This window comes from Hippoglossus stenolepis, chromosome 12 (assembly GCF_022539355.2).
Source record: "Hippoglossus stenolepis isolate QCI-W04-F060 chromosome 12, HSTE1.2, whole genome shotgun sequence".
Classification (NCBI taxonomy): domain Eukaryota; kingdom Metazoa; phylum Chordata; class Actinopteri; order Pleuronectiformes; family Pleuronectidae; genus Hippoglossus; species Hippoglossus stenolepis.
Genome location: NC_061494.1, coordinates 17,672,642 through 17,693,628, shown reverse-complemented (window position 1 = coordinate 17,693,628; position 20,987 = coordinate 17,672,642). Strand labels below are relative to the sequence as shown.

Below are 20,987 nucleotides of genomic sequence, written 5' to 3'. Positions count from 1 at the left end.
TGGGAAATACTCCCTTTCATTACTCTGTCTCAAGTCACACAGCACTCGGAACACTTTCCAAACGCTGCACTTCCAACAGGTGGTAAAAAACGTCTGTGTATCTTTGTGCAAAACGTGTGAGTGAGTACGTGTGTATGTGTGACTTTGTGTGCTCGTGGCTCGATCGACAATTCCCCGAACCTGGTCTGTTCTCTATCATGTTTTATGTATCTTTGCTGCTAAACCAATCAGGTGCCTGGTCCGTGTTTGCCAAATATTGTTGTTCCTCTGCCATAATGATTCTTGAGGCTGTTCATTATTTGCAATTCATAAAGATGGAGTTGCTCGCTGGGGAAACGGACTTGCGTCTGCTCCGACCCCAGTGGCAGTGGCACATGCTGTCCCTACATAAATACATCATCACATGCTATACCTGCAGACCTCTTCATTACCTAGCGGGGCCAGCTGAGCGCTCTAACAGACGCGGGGCTTCGATGACAGTTCCCAGAGGGAGGTTCTAATCGGTGGGCGGCGCAGAAATGGCCTTGGCTGGCCTGAAGGACATCAGCACAACACAGCAGAGTGGAGAGAGCTCAGTGTGTACCTTTCAGGTCGAGGCGCCATATGGTCTATGAATTACCATTTGCCTATTCCCAACCTTCCCGTTCCCTTAAGCGTCTCATGGCCTCTCCACCTCTAAGGCCTTGGCAAAGTTTGTGTATCTGTTGTGTTTGCAGATTGTGCGTGACGATGAGTTTCTCCCGGGATCAGAGCGCAGGCCTCCCTGGCTCCTGGGGGGGGCGTTATTAGTCATTATGGGTCATTATGTCTTTGCTCATTCAGCAGAAGCTCAGCAGCGATTTATCAGAGCGAGCACGACCAGGGTGAAGTGTAATGTCAAGTTTGTGATCACAACAGAAATTCTGGATAGGATATTAACGCTGTATCGCTCTGACAGACGTTTTCCCCTCTGATGCTGATCATCTCTTGCTGTTTCAGCGTGCTCGACGGAGACGCAGAAAGTTTGCAAATTGTCCTCTGAAGAGATCCTGCAGCCTTTTAAGGACAAGATGGACACATTTCTTAGCCAAGGTGAGCCTGTTTTCCAAATCAGTTGAAACAGATAACTGATGAGACTTTCAACAGTCTCATTAAAGGGAGATATTCTTCATTTTTAATTCCTGTTAACAAATTCCACGAAAAGATCAGAAGCAACAAGGAATTGATCCAACTAACAAGTGTTGTCTGTGTTTCCCAAGACTCCATAGTTGTCCAATAACAAAATGGAATGGTACTCTATTAAACATTTCTTTAACAAGGTCCAACAGTCCCCTTAGAAAATCACATTTAAATTCACCACATCCAGATGTTTATGCTAATCGGCACCAAAATGTCCACAGTCACAGACACTTATCTCCTAAATGTGCCTGATTTAATTTCTCCATTAAAATCCAATAATCATTTACAGAGAGGATAACGAAAACATGTCAAACCCCCCCCCCCCAAGATGTTCAGATGGATAGGAAAGTTTTGATGTGTTTAAAATAATTTGTCTATTCATTATATTCATGAGAATATCGCCAGGCTAATCCTTTTAGATATGATGTATCAAGTGAGTCTGTTTAAACATAATCTTTGCTCATGTGTGTTACCATCATAAGAGGGGTTCAAATTTAATAAGGCAAATAATGTTTTCCTCCTGATTTAATAGATTATTCTGTGTCGGTGTTCTGTTGGTATATCTGAGCTTAAGAGTCCTCTGTGGTGTGGGAGCCTGTGCAGCAGCTCATCACTCAGAGTGATGGAGGGTCTTCTATGTCTGCCGACACATTTCCAAATCTGTTTGATGCTGTTTTCACACGAGGGTTCACTCAGTGTTGTTTCCGCAGGGACTCGTGTTTATTCCAGGGTGTATTGAATAACTCACAGCTATTGTTTTGAGTTTGCCTATCTGCTTTGACGGATTATGATCGCACTTGGTAGCAACACTGTTTATCTTGACGAAAAAATGAGAACATCTTATTGTGCCTCAGAGGAGGATTCAGGGTGGTTAAAGAAGGTGAACCTGTCACGCAGTTAAATCGACTGCAGAGAGCAGAACTGGACACCCGAGAGGCTGGAACACGACGGACTTGTTCACCACACGATCCCTTTCACTTAGAGCTTTTGACATCGAGAAATGTTTTTTGTCCTGCTATGTGTTTGTTTCAGTTCCTAGCCTCCTTTATATTTCCAGTCGTCTTTGCTTCTATCACTCCACGCGCGTTAAAAAGATAACGATGAATTTAAAGAAACTGTGGACTATAAACGTGCAGCATTAATATATTGAATACTGCCAGCACCTCTGCAAAGCTGTTTGTACACAGGTACTATGAGCTGGTTGAAGATCTCCTGTATACGCCTAATAGATCAAGCTAAAGACAGAAGAAACTAGAATGGCATTCAGTAGAGTGCATATCTCCACCAAAGCCCAACTGCCCCCTTATGAAACATTTAAATTCACTAGATCCAGATTTTTTTTTTGTCAAACTCCGTGAATTATTCTTTGAGAAATCAATGAAAATGTGGAAAAACGACATATCTCACAATATTAAAGAAAGGGTTATTTAAAGAAATTTAAAGGGTTCTTTGTTTGGTCACACCACAGCCCTCCACAAAATTTCATGGAAATCTGTTCAGGTGTTTTTGCATAATTCTGACAAACTAAAACAAATAGACAAACAGACGGGCATGAAAACACAACCTCCTCGGCGGATTTCCAACACTTTTAAATCTCCAGTACACACTATTGAAGCAAGATAAATAAAATACATTTTGTGTTTTGAGTCTAAAAGCTAGAATTACATTTATTTAGATATTTGTACATCCATTTGTAAATCCATTGTGAACGCAGTCGTGTTTGTGCCTCACGTCCAGCCGGCGTCACGTACTCATGCTTTAATCTCAGTGATCTGACAAGTGGTTCACTTCAAATGTGTAGTTCGATGTGCATGTTTTTAACACGACAAGCCAACTGTCATTCCCTGTGTGGCGTTGGCTGTGAACCCCGGCTACATTCATTTAACTGCGTCCAATCTGTCGGAAGGACCCGGCTCGCAGGCCTCTCACCAACTGCTTTTGTATTCAAATGAGAGTATAATGTGTAGCATGTGTTCTTTCCGCGGTAATGCTCACTGTCCATTTTAAAGGAAGTCTGCAGATGAAAGCATGTCTCCCATTTCCACCTCTCCCCCTTCTCCTCTCCTCTCTTTTCCTTTCTCTCTGTGTTTGGGAGAAATATGGGAGCTCTTTCTTTGATGCAAATGACGAGATTTCCCCCTTCCGAGAGCAGAATGTACGCACCGTAACATGGACATGTGACTTCGAGAGGCTCCAGACGGGATTCTTGGGGTTCCTCCACTGCTGCGGTGAAAAAAAAGAACAACAGCCCAAATGTCTTATTTTTGTTATTTCTGTAATTTCTGAAAGCCTGAGGTTAAACTGTTTCTGGCTCCATAGTTTAAGCCGCTTTTGTTTATTTTCTGACCATGAAACTAACCACAGAATAACAGTGGGAGCGGACTTGTTGGAGCTCGGCTGTTTGGTCTAGCTCAATTTTCCCCGCTCGCTTCACAAATTCTCATGCATGCAGGCCTTTGATGGAGTCGCTGTGACTTGCGAGGGAGCATCGGCCATGTGATAATGTGTTTCTGATGGACGTGTAGATCAGTGAGACTGGCAGACTCATCCTGTTACATTATGTAGGTGGATGTGGTTTAATATCAAACCTAAGAGAATCTTTTTAATGTGTGTGTTTGTAAAAATCCCCCAAAAGTAGACATGTTGATGTTGGTTCAGTAACACAGACGGCCCCTTTTTAAATAATGTACTTAAAATATATCCGTATATTTTGTGGGTCTCATGTTGTCCCACTTTATCTTCAGATCTACCTTCTCATTCTACAAACTTCTGTCTGACTGTTGCTCGCATATCTCGAGAGGCGTTCATCTCACAATTATCACTTGTATTGTCGATGGCCTGAGAAAGTGCAGTGTTGAATTTGATACGTTCTGGACACACGATACGTTCAGTATTAATAAACTTTGATTAAACAGACAAACAGTGCTTAACAGTCAGTCTTCCTTTACATCCTTGGGTAATTTACACTAGTGCCCGCGGGTCAAAACTGGTCCACCAGCAATAATAACTGATAATTCGATTATTTTTATTTTACCACACATTTGACGGGAGTCGCGGGTGCTGATCCCCAACCTAGCAGCAACATTCAAAGAGTCATATCCGATTCCAACAATTCTCTACAACGTTAAAGCGCAACCTTTTATTTTTAATTTTTTGCTGCAATGTTTTGTATTGAGCTGAATTACGAAGCTTTTATTTTGAAAAGCTGTGAAGTTGGGTCTGAAGATTGTGTCATGTTGCTTAACAGACCGAAGAAATAGCCAACATGCAATGTATAGAAAAATAACTCTTGTTAAGTCCATCTTTTAACTATATAAAACACACGGACAATAACAAGGCAAATTCTGTTTCATTTTATGAAACACATTGGAGATAAACCAGGTAGGATGAACACAAAATAAAAAGTGACTCTATAATTTAGAGCTGTTTGAGGAGGACTCGCTAATGACAGGGAATAATTCGGAAGTAGCTCCGGAGCATTAACACAGGACAAGAGAGCAGCTCATTCCAAACAGGGAGGTCCAGAGCAGGCAGTGCACTCATCAATAAGACGAACTCCATGAATCGCTCAGTGTCAGGGGAAGGTTTAGTTAAGTATGTCAGAGTTTCCCCTTAATTGATATTCGATGTTTCTAGGAATAGATTTCACATCACAACAGCATCTTCCAGAGTCAGTGTTACAGTAAGTCGCATCTTCAATCATCTGAACTGTCAGGACTGGAACACATTCCTGATATTAACATGCAACTCACATTCCCATGTTTTATCAATATGTCATCATTTATCGATGAGCCGTCAGCAGAGAGAGAGAGACGTGATGGTGGGCCACAGGGTGATTTAGCACGGTGGACTGGTAGAGCGTAGTGCTGCTCTCAGCGGGTTTGTCCGGGACCTTTTAGATGTGGCTCTGGCTTCAATTACACGTAGCAACCAGATATTCCCAACATAAGAGGGCGGAGAACACAGATCGGTGCCAGGAAAAGACTCTCCGTCCCATCTACTGTCATGTGTGTCTTGGAAAAGCCACGACGAGGCCATTTCTGGTCATTTGACAGTTTAAGCCAAAAGCGACTTGGGAGGGGGGGGGCAGAGAAGCTGTGTGGGAGAATTTATTGTCCAACCTTTTGTCCGTCAGCGCACTGTAGATACAGGCCGGCATAAAATACAGCTGGATTGACTCCACTGCAGCTCTTTTATATATTAAAAATCAGCCCCCTAGATTCTGAAATTTGATAAGTAGGAACCTGTGGGAATTTCCTGACTGAGGCTGTCACATTTCACTGCTGTTCTCCTATATCATAATTTATAACACAGTCAAAAGGGGCCTGATGGCACAGCGAGATAAATGTTGCGGCCTGCTGGAAATATCTCCTAATGGGTACCGTCGTGTCCAACTCCTCGTTTTCTTACCTTCTCTCTGTTACTCACACATCTCACTCACTACACACACACACACACACACACACACAGTCATCTGTCTCCATTCGCAGTTACCCCGCACAAAGAAGCACTTGTCCCGAGGTCTGCAGTGCTCATTTGTCAGTTGTGCAACAGTGGACAGTTCAACACTTAATAACCTGGTGGCACAACACTGACCTTGAAAAGACGGGCGGCTTTAAGTAATGGTGACATGTGGAATCCTCCTGCAGGTGAAAGATGGATCTTCTCCTGTGAATGTGATGGTTCTTTATGTACCAATGATCTGCTGTCCCCCCCCCCCTCTTTTAATTTACTTCACAGCCAAAACTGAACTGGAAACCCAGGACACGCAGCTGGCAGACACCCAGAAGATGTAAGAACTTTTTTTTTTTATTTAAATGTTTCCCTGCAGCTGAAGAGTAAACGCAGTCACTTCTGTTTCCGTCACATTTGTTGCTCTTTGTCTCGAACGCGGCCCCAGTGATCAGTCCATGAATTTGAAATTGAAAACGCGGAATAGCACAATTCCAATGCATGCATTCTCGCTGCAGTGAAGAAATATAATCTCACTGCTTTGTCAATATTTAGGACTCCTGGTTCCTACAGTTACACGGAAGGTGCGGGCCGTCATGCCAGGCCAGGCCATCAGTAGACGGGAGGCCCCCTGTGCGGTGTCTGCGTTGTTTATCTAAGCGGAGCGAGAGTAGACAGCCTTGGCTCCAGGCTTCTGTTACTGCTGGCGAGGAATGTGTTCCTATAGCACACTCCAAACAAAGAGACCCCAACCTGTCCACTGTATTGATCCACTGCGAACGGCGTCCGCATTCACTCTGTACACGTGTTGTCCCCCCCCCCCGTCATGTGTTTCTTTGGCTCGATCTGCCTTTGTGTGCAAAGTTGTGCATCTTTTCTTCTCGCTCATGCCTCTACAGCATGTGGGTGTTTATGCACACACACGCAACGTGGAAGATTATGCACGCCAGGGAGCTCGTTGACAAAGCTAAACCCTGTGCATGATATTTATAAGAGTTTTATTTTGGGCCTGGAAGTTAATCCCACAGAAAACACAGAATGACTGTGCGGTTTCTGTGTCAGTAGATGCATTTTTTCTTTCCTCACGCTTTTCCCTCTGAAATGCAGAGTCATCATTGGGTTGTGTTTTGTTCGTGTCACTTCACCACTAAGTCTGTCAAAAAGCATATTATTCTAAGATTAACTTTCATATTTTGCATATTTGCGTAGCACAGCCCGATTTCACAACAATCGGTTGTATGTTTCTGTAATCTCATGTTGTAATAGTTTGGTCTTGAAGTAATGTTTTTGTTCTCTGCCCTCAGCTTCTTGGAGCTGAGCATGTCCTTCTCAGTCAAACCCAAGGCAGGAGAGAAAGAGGTCTCTCCCAACACTCTCTTCTCCATTTGGCACGAGTTCTCCACCGATTTCAAAGACCAGTGGAAAAAGAAGAATAAACTGATGTTACAGGAACGGTGAGAGAGGTTTCCTGTTTCGGAATGTGACATGAGATACCTTCTTCTGACAGGACACTTGAAGCTATCGGCCCAAAATCAAACCCCTTCGGAGACACCAGGGTCTTTTCATTTATTTGTCTTTGTCTTTGGGGGAGGTACACCACACTCTGACCCTTGCAATGTCATTACAGAAACATCAGTGTTCCCTACATTTCGAATTCTCCCCAAGCGTAATTTTCCGAACCATTAATAACTTGCAGGCCATCTCGTGTTCGCTGCAGATCCTATCAGATTCATCCAAATTCATGAAGGGGAAAAGAGGTTAAATGACCCGAATCTATGTCCTCACCCCAGTAATGAAAAAAACACATGGAGCATCCAGTTAGCTTCCAGTGGTTTGATGAATATAAAGATACTGCTGCAAATGTCAACAAAAAGCAAATTGGTCCATTATGCCAAATGAAGATTGAACTGTGATATGTATTTGTGAGAGAAGGGAAATGTCACAAGCTTTGCTTGTACAGTAGGAAAGAATAAAAACAAATTTGAAAGCACTTGCCCTTTGCCATCGGCAGTCATCCCAACATACTCCTGCTTTTTTTTTTTCCTGTTGGACTGCAGAGGAACTATAGATATTAATCCTCGCTTGCACTTTATGGACATGCAGTGCTGGAACTCAGAGTATCCATGTGATGAGTAAAGGCAAAGATGCAAGTCTGTCAATGTAAAATGTTGTACTCGCTCATTGCCAACATGCTGCTGATCTGTCTTTTTAAAGCCCCAATGAGTGACGCTGCTGGCTCGCTCCGCGCAGTAGTAAACTGGAGTGAGTCACTTCAGAGTTGGAGCTTTGGCCCTTTGACAAACCGACAGCATCGTGTCCAAATACCACATGACCATCGTCTGGATGATCCAAGAAAAGACTTTTGTGCAGGCTTTCTTTATTAAATGGTTAAATTCTGAATTCCAGCAGTGTGCATGGGTGTGAGTGCATCCAGTCATTTGCTCTTTAATTCTCTTTAGCATGAGTGATATTTACTGCTGGTCTTTTTTTCAGGGTCAAAATGGCTGAGGACTGTTTCAAACAGGCCAGGGAGAAGGCTGCCTACAACGTGAAACCCAAACACGCAACTGGAATAGTACGTTTTCTGCTCTTCTTATTACTCTCTGCTTCTTTTAATTTAATTCCAGCGGCATCAACCCTTTTCCCTTTTCTTCACTTGGTGCATAGTATTTCCTCACCTGGGGTGTTTAGAGTGAACAGTCCCAACTTATTGAGATGAGTGCTGGAGCTGCCAGTTTGTAAATAACTCTGACTTCTTATTTCATTCCACAGAAAGCAAAGCTGGGTCAGAAGATCTGAAGCAGAAAGTGGAAAATGATCATCATCAAGCCTGTTGCACAAGCACTGTTTGTACAATCTGACATGAGTCATCAGTCATTTTTATATTTATATGCTTTCCGTATTTGTTTTCAATTGATTTAGAGCTGTTTTTATTTTAAGTTGGTTCAAAGTGGATGTTATATTGTTTGTTTAAAAGCGGAATCAAAACATTTCATTCTCGGCCAACTTTTGATGGCACCAGCCAGAAATGCTGCAGAGACACTATTAAGATGAGATTAAATGAAACTGAGTCGTTTAAATGAAAATGTGCATCAGATAATTCGTAGCAACACGAACCTCTCTCAGTATTTTTAAAGCCATATGTAGTTTATTATCATTTTTAGTCCAACGTCAAAGCCGACTTTTCTCAGTAAGACACAAACCCTGTCTCTTCATTTCTCCCTTAGTGGTGAAAAGCACAGAATTTTATAACCTTTCTATACGTTGGACAGAAAAGTGCCTTATCGCACAGCAGTGGTCGAATGAGTGCTGCAGGCCAGAGTTTATTTTTGAGACACATCATCTGTGATTAAATGTTACACGTAAAGAAGAAGAGTCGTTTTGTTTTTTTACAGGCTGATGCCTGACTTTTCTTAATCATTTCATCAAGTGTGTTTCAGAACTAGTTTCACAAGCGGCACCTGATCTAATGTGTTTAAATGTTCTTTCAACAGAAAAGGCCTAAGGGGTGTGATCTCATATTGTTTTATTCAGTGCTGTTGTGGAACTTGTTTTGTGTTTTGAGCTGATGTCTATGCATTCGTTTTGCCTTTCCCACTGTGTGCGAGTGTGTGAACTCCCATATGTTATTTGAGCAACATTTATCATGTGATGTTCGTTTACAATAGGCCAACAACATGTTTTTGATTGAATACCCTGGACCATGAAAAAATATTTATTGAATAAAAGAAATTACATAAATCTTTGATATAAATTTAGCTGTTGCTGTTTTCTTTGTCACTTGTGTAACTCAGAACTAGATGCACTCGCCGCTGTTTTATATGAAATAGATTTAATATATTTTTTTACATACATACTTACACACATACACAAAACATATATACTGTATATATTGCATTGCACCCCGATTACACATGCTGTTTTATGCTTTCATGCTGGCGAGTGGCGAATGTACAGTATACAGCCGGGCTCGTGTCCAAGCACGTAGATCCCACCGGTCGATGCTGTGTTGCTTCATGTTTCTTGACTTCCTGTCCTTCACATAAACGTGTGTATCATCTGCGACATCATGTGAGTGAAGGAAAAGATACAGAAGAGCAGATACAATTCTTCTAAAACAGTCAATTTAAAAAATATAGTTGTCAAACTGTAATTACTGCAGATGTCATCTTACAAAAACATTTTAAAGGGGTCACGGGGTACAGTTTATTTTTTTTTAGGCAATTGATTATCAGCATGGTCTCTGACGGTGCACATGATGTGTCACAGAGCTCAAGAGTCACATTCTTATCTTCTTTATCACAAAAGAGCAGATCTACAAGTAGCAGGTAGATGTGAACGACGTCTGTGTGTCTCCACCGGACTAACCCTAACCCTTCAAACACAACTTTATCACAAAGGATTCTAGTAACAAACAGTCAAATAGCAGGTAGATATGAGTTTTGTCAAATAACAGGAGGAACATTGCTTCATCATCAGTGTCTCTTACGCAGCCACTTGGATCAGTCTCAACAGCATCAGCTCACCAACATCTCTGATTAAATCAATGTTGGCCTTTGTGTATTAATATCAGTTCCATGTTTTATGTCATTTTATTGTGTGACAGGCCATTATTTGTCAAACAGGATGCAGAATAGTTCAACTTGAAGCCAGTCTTTGTTTGGCAAAGTTTGGGAATATCTGCCTTTTGACAATATTCAGATGTCCCTTCGGTTTTCAGAGACCTTTGAAGTCCTTCACAGTTTCCCATGGCTGCTCACTTCCACAGACATGCAGCGACACTGTTTGACCCGCTGCACCTTGCGGTGTCTGAACGGCGGCTGCAGGTCCGGACAGTCCAGCTGCACCGTGAGCTGCGTGATGCGGTGCGGCCTGCAGAAGGAGCAGGACTGGAACGGCTCCTGGGCCTTGTTGTGGTTTTTCCTTCCAGACCCTGAGGCCTGGCCGCGGCTCTGGCCCTGACCGGAGCTCGGGCCCATGTGACGGGGGATATAGAAGGAGTTGCACTGGCCGTAGCAAAAACGGTTGACCACCGTGCGACTGCGGCAGCCCTCCTCGCTGACTGTCTGGCGGAGGGGTTGGGTCTTGCACCAGTCTCTGCGGAGGTAGCGGCGCTCTGTCACCACCAGGGCCTCTCTGCTGGAGGATAGCACCTCTGGTTTCTGCTGCAGTAGCCGGTGGTTCCGTTCTGAGGACAGGTTCCCTTTGGTCTTGTGCGGGGACGGGATGGATCCCTGGGGCCGAAGCTTTTTGGTCTCCGCGGTGATGCAGAGCACGCCAGCCAGTATGACTGGGATAGTTATTCTCCACAGCATTCTGCAAAAAGAAGGAGACACACTGCGATGTATTACATGTCTCAACAGAGTCAAACACGTGTTGTCACATTAGTTGAATCACGACAGCCGCTGACATGTTATTATCGATCGTGTTTGCAGTTGTGTGAACGTGCGTTCACGTCGAACCACCTCTGGAGTGGAGCCTTCCAGGCTTCATTGAGGAAATGAATCCATCACCAGGGCCCCCATTTGTCAGCATCTCTGTGTCATTACTTCTATTTGCTTTCCTCTCGGCTACGCAACTCTTCCAAAAATAAACAGATCCCTGCCATCAAAGGATACACTTAAACACCCATAACGAGAAGGGGAAGTTGATTTTATTGGTCCCGTCGCCGGGTAAAATAATTAGGGCTTTGCTTACTTTAGTCATGAACTATGCCGCAGATATGTAAACAGGCATTAGAGAGGCCCATCTGTATGTTATTAGGGGAAGAGATGGGGAACTCTACAGTACCCTTTGGGAGTCACCGCTTCTTCTCTTTGGTGATATAGTGTGGAGCCAACTGAACTGAGAATGACCTGTGTCCATAATCGCCATGGTATCTTCTGTATCATGTTAGAGAGACGTATGAAAGTTAGATCCAGGGAAATTATTCCTCTGCCATTCAGGACGGAGTAACCGCCCCGCGTGCACACGCTGTCAGTATCTGTGCCAGCACATTTTTGACCATCACTCAAGCATCTTTCCAGCAGATGTTGCTCCCGACAAGCGTTGCATGACATCAAGTCAGAAATTCTGACAGAGAACCAAACTGCCTCAAGGCCACTGGCTGCTCATATTCAGAGACTCTCCTTTGCTGTGCAAATGTAGCATGTTCCCTTTCTTCTCTGTCTTTCTTTCCAGGACCTAAAACTCACGCTGACATGGAACAAATAACTTTTTCATAATCCTACTTAGTTTTTTTGGCCTCCTTTTCTCTGCCCTTGACCTCGAGGTCATGGCAGGTTTGCCCCGAGCTGCACGAGCACTTAAACCCGTAGATGACTGTCCCAGCAGCACTTAGAGTGAGCTACACAGCAGCTGTGTGTCCATCGAGCTGAGATGCTGCATGGATTCTAACCAGCCTTTTTCTCAAGGATATCAGGAGACATATTGGAGTTAGATAGACACAGAACATGTACTTTCCCTTTTAACCCTTCCTTATGTTCTTTGTTTTCTTCATTGAGAGATCAAACCTGTGTAGGAAGGAAGTATTTTGGATTGTGTGAGTTATCTGCCAAGAAATCAGATGTAGGTGTTCTGCACTTACAGTCAAGTCTCTCGTTGATGGATCTGTGAGCACACGCACACACAAGCCAGTGCACACGCCCACACCCATCATAAGGTTAGAATAACTAAACCAAAGACTCCCACTGGGTCCTTCCACCACCTACAGCATCAGGGAGTCATGACCCCACTCCATCTTCCAGTGATCTACCTTCCATGTGCTACACAGTCTCATTTGTCTTTCACTTGCACTGTCCTGCTGACTGTGTGTTTAAAAGCATAAACCCCTGGTCAGAGGAACAGGCGAAGCTCCTGTGTGCAGAGTCTCGTTCTCTGTTTTCCACCATCCATCGCCTAAAGAGGCGCCCCGTTACTTCGAAGAGCTACGGTCTGCAAAGCCTCAGGGACTGTGGGAGGGATGACCCGAGCGACTGTGTACACATGGCATGACGGATGGCCCATACAGTCAGCAGCCGCGCTCCCTCTCCACTCCCAAACTCGGGCCTAAGTATGATAGTGCCGGCCCTGCCAAGCTATCCTCATCAATCTCTGCGGCAAGACAAATTGTGGTTTTGGGGCAGGGATTCGGGGGCTTCGGGGGGGAGTGCTGAGGTGGAGGGGCGGGTGGTTAGTGGTTGAGGTTAGAAGATAGAAGGAAAAGGGGGTGAAGATGGTGGGGTTTGGGACAAATGACCTACTGGGAAACAAAACCAGGCCTGCTTGGGCTTCATGCACAGTTTCTGCCGTCCCTCCGCTCCTGCATATCTTTCCACAAGCTGTTTGTCTCCTTATTTCCATCTGTCTCGCTCTGTCACTCTATCGTTCTGTCTCTCCTCGACGCACAGCACTAATCATCGCAGAGTCCCGGAGACGGAAGGAGACTGTGGTTTCGTGTGTTAATGCTGAGACAGGACTAAAAACCTAAAACCGGACCTTTCTGTCTGCTAAATACTAATATTGTCCACAAACACAGCTTTATGTTTGACCAGAACCACAAATACTTGGGGCTACGCTTCACTGAACTGTGGCAGAACCTTGGTTCCAAAATTCAGACCTCTAATGAAATTACAAATACCAGAGAGACTGCTGAGCTAGACACAAGGCTTTTTGAAAACAGCCATTATCATCAGTGGGAACTTGTTCTGTTTAGTTTTTTCAGAATGGCATTATAATACCCTGGTAATGTTTTCTGTCTGTGTAGTAATGGGTCTTTTTTTTTTTATATCCGCCCCCCTGCTGCTAAATATTTGAATATTTCAAAATCCGCTTGTTGAATAATTGAAGAAAGAGACGAGAACTCTGTCAAGTTTTTTCAAATTTGTACACACAGATGTACTTGGGCTAAAACCATGTGAAACATCCTCCCAGCTTGTCTTCAAAGGCAGGTTAAAACAAACAAAACCTGATGCCTCAATTATTGGTGCGTCAGAAAGTCTCATACACAGACTGGTAAATGCAGTTAATTACAGTAGAACTGCATTTAATTCACCGTGCAGCTCAAACCTCAATCACACACGAGTATCTGCGCGCACGCACGCACACACACACACACACACACACACACACACACACACACACACACACACACACACACACACACACACACACACACACACACAAACACACACACAGGATACAGAGGGAAAGAGAGGTAAATGAAATGTTTTCACTTGGAGCCAATTACACAAAGAGGAACCATGTCATTATCTGCATTTGCGGATTGTACTTTCCCATACGCTCGGCTGTTGGCTCATTAACAGTTGGGGAGTTGGTGGGGGCTCCTTTCGGGGGCTTTTCTGTGCAAATGTGTTTAATGCCAACATGGCCAGGAGGCTGCTCTGGGCCGTTCGGGCAGCCATTTGTCACCACAATCCATCTTGATAATGACTAGCAGCCCAGATATAATGCTTTCCAAGCTGAGCACTGGCAAGAGTGTGAGGCGACTCCTCTGCCTCGGTAACACGAAGCGCTTTGGTGGAGGATGAGGTGCAATTAGAGATGCTGTGATAGTGCAGGGTTTCTCCTTCCGCATCAGGATGACACTACTTAGCTGCGGTGATTAACACGATCTTCCACTTGCACTTAAAGTGGAGTTTATTTATTCCTGTTAATATAATTTTTTTTCCCATCACATTTCCCCCCTAAGTATCTTTAAAGTTGCTAAAATGGCCTCATTTCACACTGTCGTACACTGTCACATTTACAGTCTGTATCGGCTTCTTCCAGATCTCTACTGAAGCTATATATTTTTTTTACGAGTGAAATAGCCCGAGACCGAGACGGTGCATTTTATGGCTTTGCCATCAATCAAACAGAAAATATTTCACATGTCCCGAGCATCATTTTAAATCTATTCAAGTGTCTTTGGAAACTTTCGGGATCTCCACTAGAGCCTAAAATAAAGTTCTGCGGGTTTGAACAATGTTTGGCCCGCGCAGCGTGAGTTTGCAATGCCTGGCGCTCTGACAGGCCACAGCATGTTAAACAGTTTAAATACATTTCTTTAAAGCCATATTTTGCACACAAGCAAAAAGGAAGAAAAAAACCCCAGAATGCTCTATTGGTTGAAAATGTCGCCACAGCTGGATGAAGTGCAGCGTTTCTCCGCCACTTTAATCCACTTTCCTGCAGGATTTTCTCGCTGCTTGCTCATGTGTGAACTACAGGTCTTAGGAATGCTGTTAGGGTTTCTATCAAATACCTGTTGTACTATCTTTAGAGGCTTAGAATGAAGTGTTTTCTGTTGCTAAAGAAACTGTAATGTGTCCGCGCGCTAAATCCTCTTTGACATCAGAGCGGACTGTGCAAGGTGGTGCAGTCGCCGGAGCTGTAAGAGGGATCAGAGGGAAAACGCTCCACCATTCACCGCACGCACACTCACTCACTCACATACATACACACACTTAGATACACATCAGTATACACATGACTACACACAAATACACCAATGATACAAAAGTGAACACCCAAACATGGATATATTCCTGTACACATGAACAGAGAGAAAAATATTATTTTGTAAACATAAATACAGGTTATTTATATATATATATATATGTATATATTTTTAAAAATTGTCATTATCTCTCCTTTTTTATGTTTTTTATATTCAATGGAAAAACTAAACTGACGCTTAATCTCACTGAGACACGGTACAACATACTGTCATCACTCACTAATTCTCTTACTCACAACACTAATTCCCTGAAACCTCCAGCCACTAATTATAGTCATTTAGGAGACACTTTTATCCCGCACACCTTACAGTACCTTGAAGGCACCACATTTATTTTTGCCATGGGTGGCCCCCAGTGGGAATCAAACCATCGTTGTTGGCAGATATAACTAAATAGCTGCACGACTGCTGCTGTTCAAATTACATGGTTCTGCTTAGTCACCCAGAGACTCACTGAGTCACTCGGTCTCACACTCACGTGGGAGCGCCGGGATCACTCAGCTGCACTTTTCTCACTAACTCGAAACAGCACATGATGCTTTCACAGATACAGTCACAGTTTTATCACCTGCACTGCACAGAATGTACATCGTGAGATTATCTTTTATATTATATGTTGAAATCATGTTATTAGGAATTAGAATTCAAGCAATAAAATGGCTAAATTGGAATATTTCCATATGTAAACTCTTACGTGAAGAATTACCTTGAAGGAAACATGAATTTGGAAGTAGTGCATGCTATTAATTATAATACTCTACATTTTAAAACATCGATAGAAGGTTTTTCTGACGTGTAAAACTTTTGAAAGAGCGTTTTGACAAAGAGTTGTAAAAAAAATATAGAGGATAAACTGTGGTTCATGTACCTCTCACCACAGTGTGCAGTAATGTGTCAAGGATGGAGTCAAGGATGGTCGTCCACCTTCACTGGTCCTCGCGCCCGCTTCCAAGTTTGGGTTTCCATGGCAACATAATCTGTAGTATCCTCAGGCTCGGCTCGTCCTTGCTTCTCTGCTGCTTTTTTCTTCTTCTCCCTTCTTCCACCTCCTAAAGATTTAAAGTCTTGGACACACGATCAGTTTTCCATCTCCCTGGAAAATGAGTATCTCTCTCTCTCTCACTTCCTGTCTCTGTCTAACTCCCTGGTTTGGGTCATGTCTTCGGGTTTAAGAGAGAAGCTCCAGGTTGAAGTCACAGTAAGCCTGGATCTTAGCGCTGCGCAGACTGCCTCTAGTCTGTCTTTGGAGAGTGTTTGACTCACTGTAAACCCTGCCTTAGTTTGAATCCCCACCACCTCCTCTTCCCTCCTCAAGACTGGGAGGGTTTTTCCTATTGGCCCTGGTCATTGTGTGAATCAAACCAAGCCTCACGTCTTTTCGTTTAAGTCTGTCTCCCCCTGTGTGTGTCTCTCTCTGCCTATTGATAGTTTCATGTCTTTTATGGTAATTCCCACCCGTCCACAACAAATTCAAAACTGACAGCTTTTCCTTTATGTGTTTTTTTGTTTTTTGTTTTTGCTGTTTGACACTTGTGTTTGTGGTTTTTTTTTTTTAGGAAGCTTGAGACATTTTGCCACTAAGTAAAGAAACAATGATCTCCTCATAAAAACAACCCTACAGTAAATCCCCCTCCCTCGTTGACACTGTAACCACATCACATCACAGCCCCATACTCCCCCAATCCATAAATCACTGTACGCCAGACACAGCAAACAACATGCTTTGAAAAAAGGGGCCGTAATGCAAACGGAGACAAAGATGTTTGTCTGTGTTGTGGCCCCCTTTCTGTGCACTGACCACTGGGCACAGACACTGTCACTTGTGCCATCAAAGAGCTGAAACGTCAACAGACCCTGCGGAACCTCAGCCTCTGCGAAAAACGCTCTGAACAATGCGCCCTTCATCAGAGCGGAGGATGATGATGATGATGGGTTTTGCACGACAAAACTTCATTTGTCTGAAAAGGAGTGTGGTGCATTCTGCTGAACTGCACTGATGAGGAGCTGCTTGTTTAAAAGGAGGCACGTCCCTGCTGTAGGAAATAATGTATCACCCTCTGCTGGTGGAACACAACAGTGCATTGTTCGGTGTGTGTGTGTGTGTTATTGTGTTGTGTTAAAACCCTGCAGAATGAGACAAGACATTTTGTGTTCACACAGAGAGTGAAAAAACAACATCCATGCATAGTAACAGATAGAGGGCCAACTTTAATAATACAAGTAATTAAAAGTGTCTTTAAATATGGTATAAAAATAAATGCAGGAGAGAATAACAAAGAATTATGTTCTACATAAGACAGGAGACAGCATTTTATGTTTGATTTTGAATGTGACTTTACAAGTGCAATGGAAACCATATGTGCTAGTTATTGTAGTGCAATAAAATAATGCAAAGTAAAATAAATGCACAATAAATAATCATAATAATCATAATCATAATAATAATATATGTATATATTTATATATATATATATATAGTATATTCATTCTGCACAACACTTCCCATAGCGTGACAAAGTATCTGTGACCTCAGATCATGTAAAGCAATGACATTGGTTAGATTTTTCAGTTGAAGCTGTCATTTTATTTTTTTTACCTTGTGTTTATCTTTATTTTTTTTTCTCTCTGACATCATTTGTTTTAGCTGGAAGTGAGAGAGGGGGCTCAAATCCAGCACTTACGATGGAAAGAACAGGAATACTGGATTTTTATTCTTTTTTCTCAATGACAATTTTTTTTTTCATCTCGCCAGTCTGTCAGTGTCCTCACAAGTCCAGTAGTACCTCCTCTGTGGGAATACTGGAAATATAGCAGTTACTGTAAGAGGAGAGAAGGAGGAGCTTCCTCTCCGTGGACATGCAACATCCTGTGGACGACAGACGGACAGACGGCCCGACTCGTCGCCCAGCTGAGCCGAGAGCAGATGGACAGACAATGATGAAGAAGAAGAGATGGGATGGTCCCCCTCCCCATGTCCCAGAGAGAAGGATGGCATTGATTTTAGCATGATGGCACACGACTGGTCAGCCTCTTGGACGCTAGTGGTTTCCCCTGCGCTGGTGGAAGAGAAAGGAAAGGGGAACAGATGGAAATGAGAGAGAATGAATGAATTTATTTTGTGGCTGCAGCATTTATTTGTGGTTTTATTAAATTTACAGCAACCGAAATGCAAATGTTTAATATGAATGACTTTGTGTGGGACGTTACCTGGAAGCGAGAGCCTTCAGAACAAGTTCTTACTTTTCTGTGAAGATAAAAAGGGAAATGAAAAGACTTTGACTGACATCGTTATAAAACCATTAAAAAAGAGCAAAAATACACTTTGGGAAATAGTGAAGATTTTCTTCCAGTGCATTGTATTCACAAACAAAATGCTGTTGATGCTGATGTAGATTTGTCTGTTTCTACCTCTTTTAAATCTCCAGCTATAGCAATAAAATCGTCTTTTCCAGAATCACAGGCTGAGAAAGTGTAAGAGGTGTAGCAGGCACATTAATCCACCTGTGCTGAATGATTCTTCATGTTATGGCAGCTTCACAGCAGCTCCTTCGAGCTCGACAGGAGGCCTGATCAGCTCCTCCATCATCCTCACCTCCAGCAGACTCTATTAATGTCCTGTAGTCCCTGTCCCTGTCCCTGACTGTCATCTCCATGCACTCGTCTACGTTTCATCTTATTTATCTTGTGTTCCTATCAGTATTCTTGTTTTTTTTACCTTCTTCTTGGCCTGTAATAACTCCTGGTAGGCACTGGAACGAATGAAACGACTGTAAGAATCACTCTTCATCAACTTGTAGATATGTTCCTGTTTGGAAACAAATAAAGCGAACATGATATATTGAAGCATCAGATGCAAGAAACAGAACTGTGCTGGATAGAAATCGTGAAACGCAATATTCCGTGCAAGGATTCATAAGTAGCGAGCGGTGAAAATGTTCAAAATTGTACATATTGTATTTGAACTCCTATTATCTTTTTGCCTGACACTCACCTGTGCGTCCTCGAAGGCGTAGCGACCGGGATCTTTGACATTCTGGGTGGTTTTGGCGTAGCTCTTGGAGTCCACGTTGATGGCACTGGGCGCTCCGGGAGCCAGAAACTCCTGCCAGATCTCCTGGACCCGGGTTGGAACCTCTCTGATGGGACGTTTCTTTAGCTCCTGGACCGCTAGCCAGAACCTGCAGATCACAGTCAGTCAAAGATAGTTGCATCTTAACACGGCAGCGCTGGTCAAGGAAAGTTTGAGATCCACCCTGGTTCTATTTCAGAATGTTGTCAGCTGATTTATGATAGGTTTAGTAATTAATTCATTATTTTTTTAATGTCAGAAGTCAAAATAATAACTTTTTTGTGGATCAACCTTGATGTGAGCTCGGTTCTGGATAAACCCACAGACTTTAATTTCTACATCAATCAATAAACTTTATAAAAACAGCGGCTTGGCAAGAGACCTAATGGCTAATATGTAAAAATGATGGCTCACAAGCAGAGGAGGTGCTGGAGCTGAGACTCTTATTGCTGCAATATTAGTCATTAAAATACTTCAGAGGGAATTTACAAACAACAATCAATCATCAGTGACTAATATTTAGAGCCCTGCCTCGCAATTTTACACATAATACATACAATTTTGTTTGTTTGTTTGCACCTTTAATTCACTGCAGCGTTCCTGCTATACCATGAATAACATGATATTCCTGCCAACCTGTCTCATTCCAGCCACAGCTACAGTCGTGCATATGTTTTTTTTTAAAAAAGCTGCATCCTCCAGCTCTCCCTGCTTTGATTAAATTCTACTAAACTCTATTACTGTAGGTGTCTTCATTATACAAGACGCAACGACCCTGGTAACATACAACACGACAGTGACAGTTGTCAGCCTCCACGCTGCTGTTGGAATGAGAACGTAGCCGTAATTATGTGAGCTGTAAAAACCCATTTAAGTGAGATATTACTGGCCAAGCAACTCATGTTTATTTATTCCACTCGAACCATATGGGCGAGTACACAGGGATACCTGCAACGTTTCATATGGTGTGTGTCTGTGTGTGTGTGGTGTCGATAGGTTAAAGATCTAGAGAATGAATTCTTATTCATTATTTTAGTGTTTGTGTGTGTTAGTGAGTGTGTATATACTCCTTTATATATATAAAATAACCTCTCTCTCTCTCTCTCTCTCTCTCTCTCTCTCTCTCTCTCTTCTCTCTCTCTCTCTGTTTGTGTGTGTACTCCTTTAAATACTTTATATATAAAATAACTTGTCTCTCTCTCTATACGTGTGTGTGTGTGTGTACCTGAGATTCTCTGAGCTGAATTCAGACTCCAGGAACTTGAGGAACTGCTCCCTCCCCACAGGATCTTTGAGGACCTCATCGATGCCAAAAGCCCACCTCTTCACCCTCTGCTGGCCTGGCTCCTTACTGGAGAAACACGTGAACTGTTAAAACACATATCAACTGACCTCTGTGTCTGTCTGAATGCATTTACACACGTGTAGTGCACCCACCTGGCTTCCAGCTCCCAGAGCGTGGCGTCATCTGAGATCCAGGGGTTGGACGGATCTGAAGGCGTGAGGAACGGGTCGTATTCGACGTACTGCTCTGTGTAGGCCAGTAAACTGTGAAACAACAGAGAGCGTGTTAATGAAGTCACATCTCTTCCACTGTCTTCACATCTGTTTAAATTATGCTCCGTACCTCTCTGTGAGTGATTGAATTATTTATGAGCGTTAAACGGCAAAAGGATAAATGAAATCCTCTTGAGAACAAAACTGGAATGAAAGGTCTGACGAGAGACTGACCTCAGGGCACGAGGACAGAGAGCTCACTGCTGAATGCACCTTTCTATCAGTAAACACAGACACATTTGTGCGTGCCGT

General features: G+C 43.1%; 3 protein-coding genes across 6 annotated transcripts in view; 1 reads left to right on the top strand and 2 right to left on the bottom strand.

Moving 5' to 3' along the window:
• fmn2a (formin 2a) overlaps positions 1-9,364 on the top strand; it is a 36,803-nt gene extending 27,439 nt beyond the window's left edge. The window contains 5 exon segments of the mRNA XM_035173190.2: positions 979-1,071; positions 5,899-5,950; positions 6,915-7,064; positions 8,104-8,185; positions 8,383-9,364. Coding sequence (XP_035029081.2) covers positions 979-1,071; positions 5,899-5,950; positions 6,915-7,064; positions 8,104-8,185; positions 8,383-8,409 — 404 coding nt within the window. The 3' untranslated portion in view covers positions 8,410-9,364.
• Positions 9,310-16,444, bottom strand: grem2a (gremlin 2, DAN family BMP antagonist a). Its single transcript, XM_035173191.1, has 2 exons — positions 15,978-16,444; positions 9,310-10,926 (listed from the first exon to the last, which is right to left on the bottom strand). The coding sequence occupies exon 2, from the start codon at positions 10,923-10,925 to the stop codon at positions 10,347-10,349; it is 579 nt and encodes a 192-aa protein (XP_035029082.1). The 5' UTR covers position 10,926; positions 15,978-16,444; the 3' UTR covers positions 9,310-10,346.
• An 853-nt stretch (positions 16,445-17,297) lies between these two features.
• Positions 17,298-20,987, bottom strand: part of rgs7a (regulator of G protein signaling 7a) — a 52,791-nt gene continuing 49,101 nt past the window's right edge. For 3 of the 4 annotated variants that reach the window (XM_035173601.2, XM_035173604.2, XM_035173603.2), the window contains exons 13-18: positions 20,616-20,726; positions 20,404-20,529; positions 19,101-19,287; positions 18,825-18,914; positions 18,317-18,353; positions 17,298-18,165 (exon numbers count right to left, since the gene is read on the bottom strand). In XM_035173601.2, coding sequence (XP_035029492.1) covers positions 18,333-18,353; positions 18,825-18,914; positions 19,101-19,287; positions 20,404-20,529; positions 20,616-20,726 — 535 coding nt within the window. In that variant the 3' untranslated portion in view covers positions 17,298-18,165; positions 18,317-18,332. The remainder of the gene's footprint in view (positions 18,166-18,316; positions 18,354-18,824; positions 18,915-19,100; positions 19,288-20,403; positions 20,530-20,615; positions 20,727-20,987) is intronic. The other variant, XM_035173602.2, reaches the window with a different exon arrangement.

Coding starts and splice junctions, on each gene's coding strand:
- grem2a (XM_035173191.1), bottom strand. CDS start 10,925: ATGCTGTGGAGAATAACTATCCCAGTCATACTGGCTGGCGTGCTCTGC.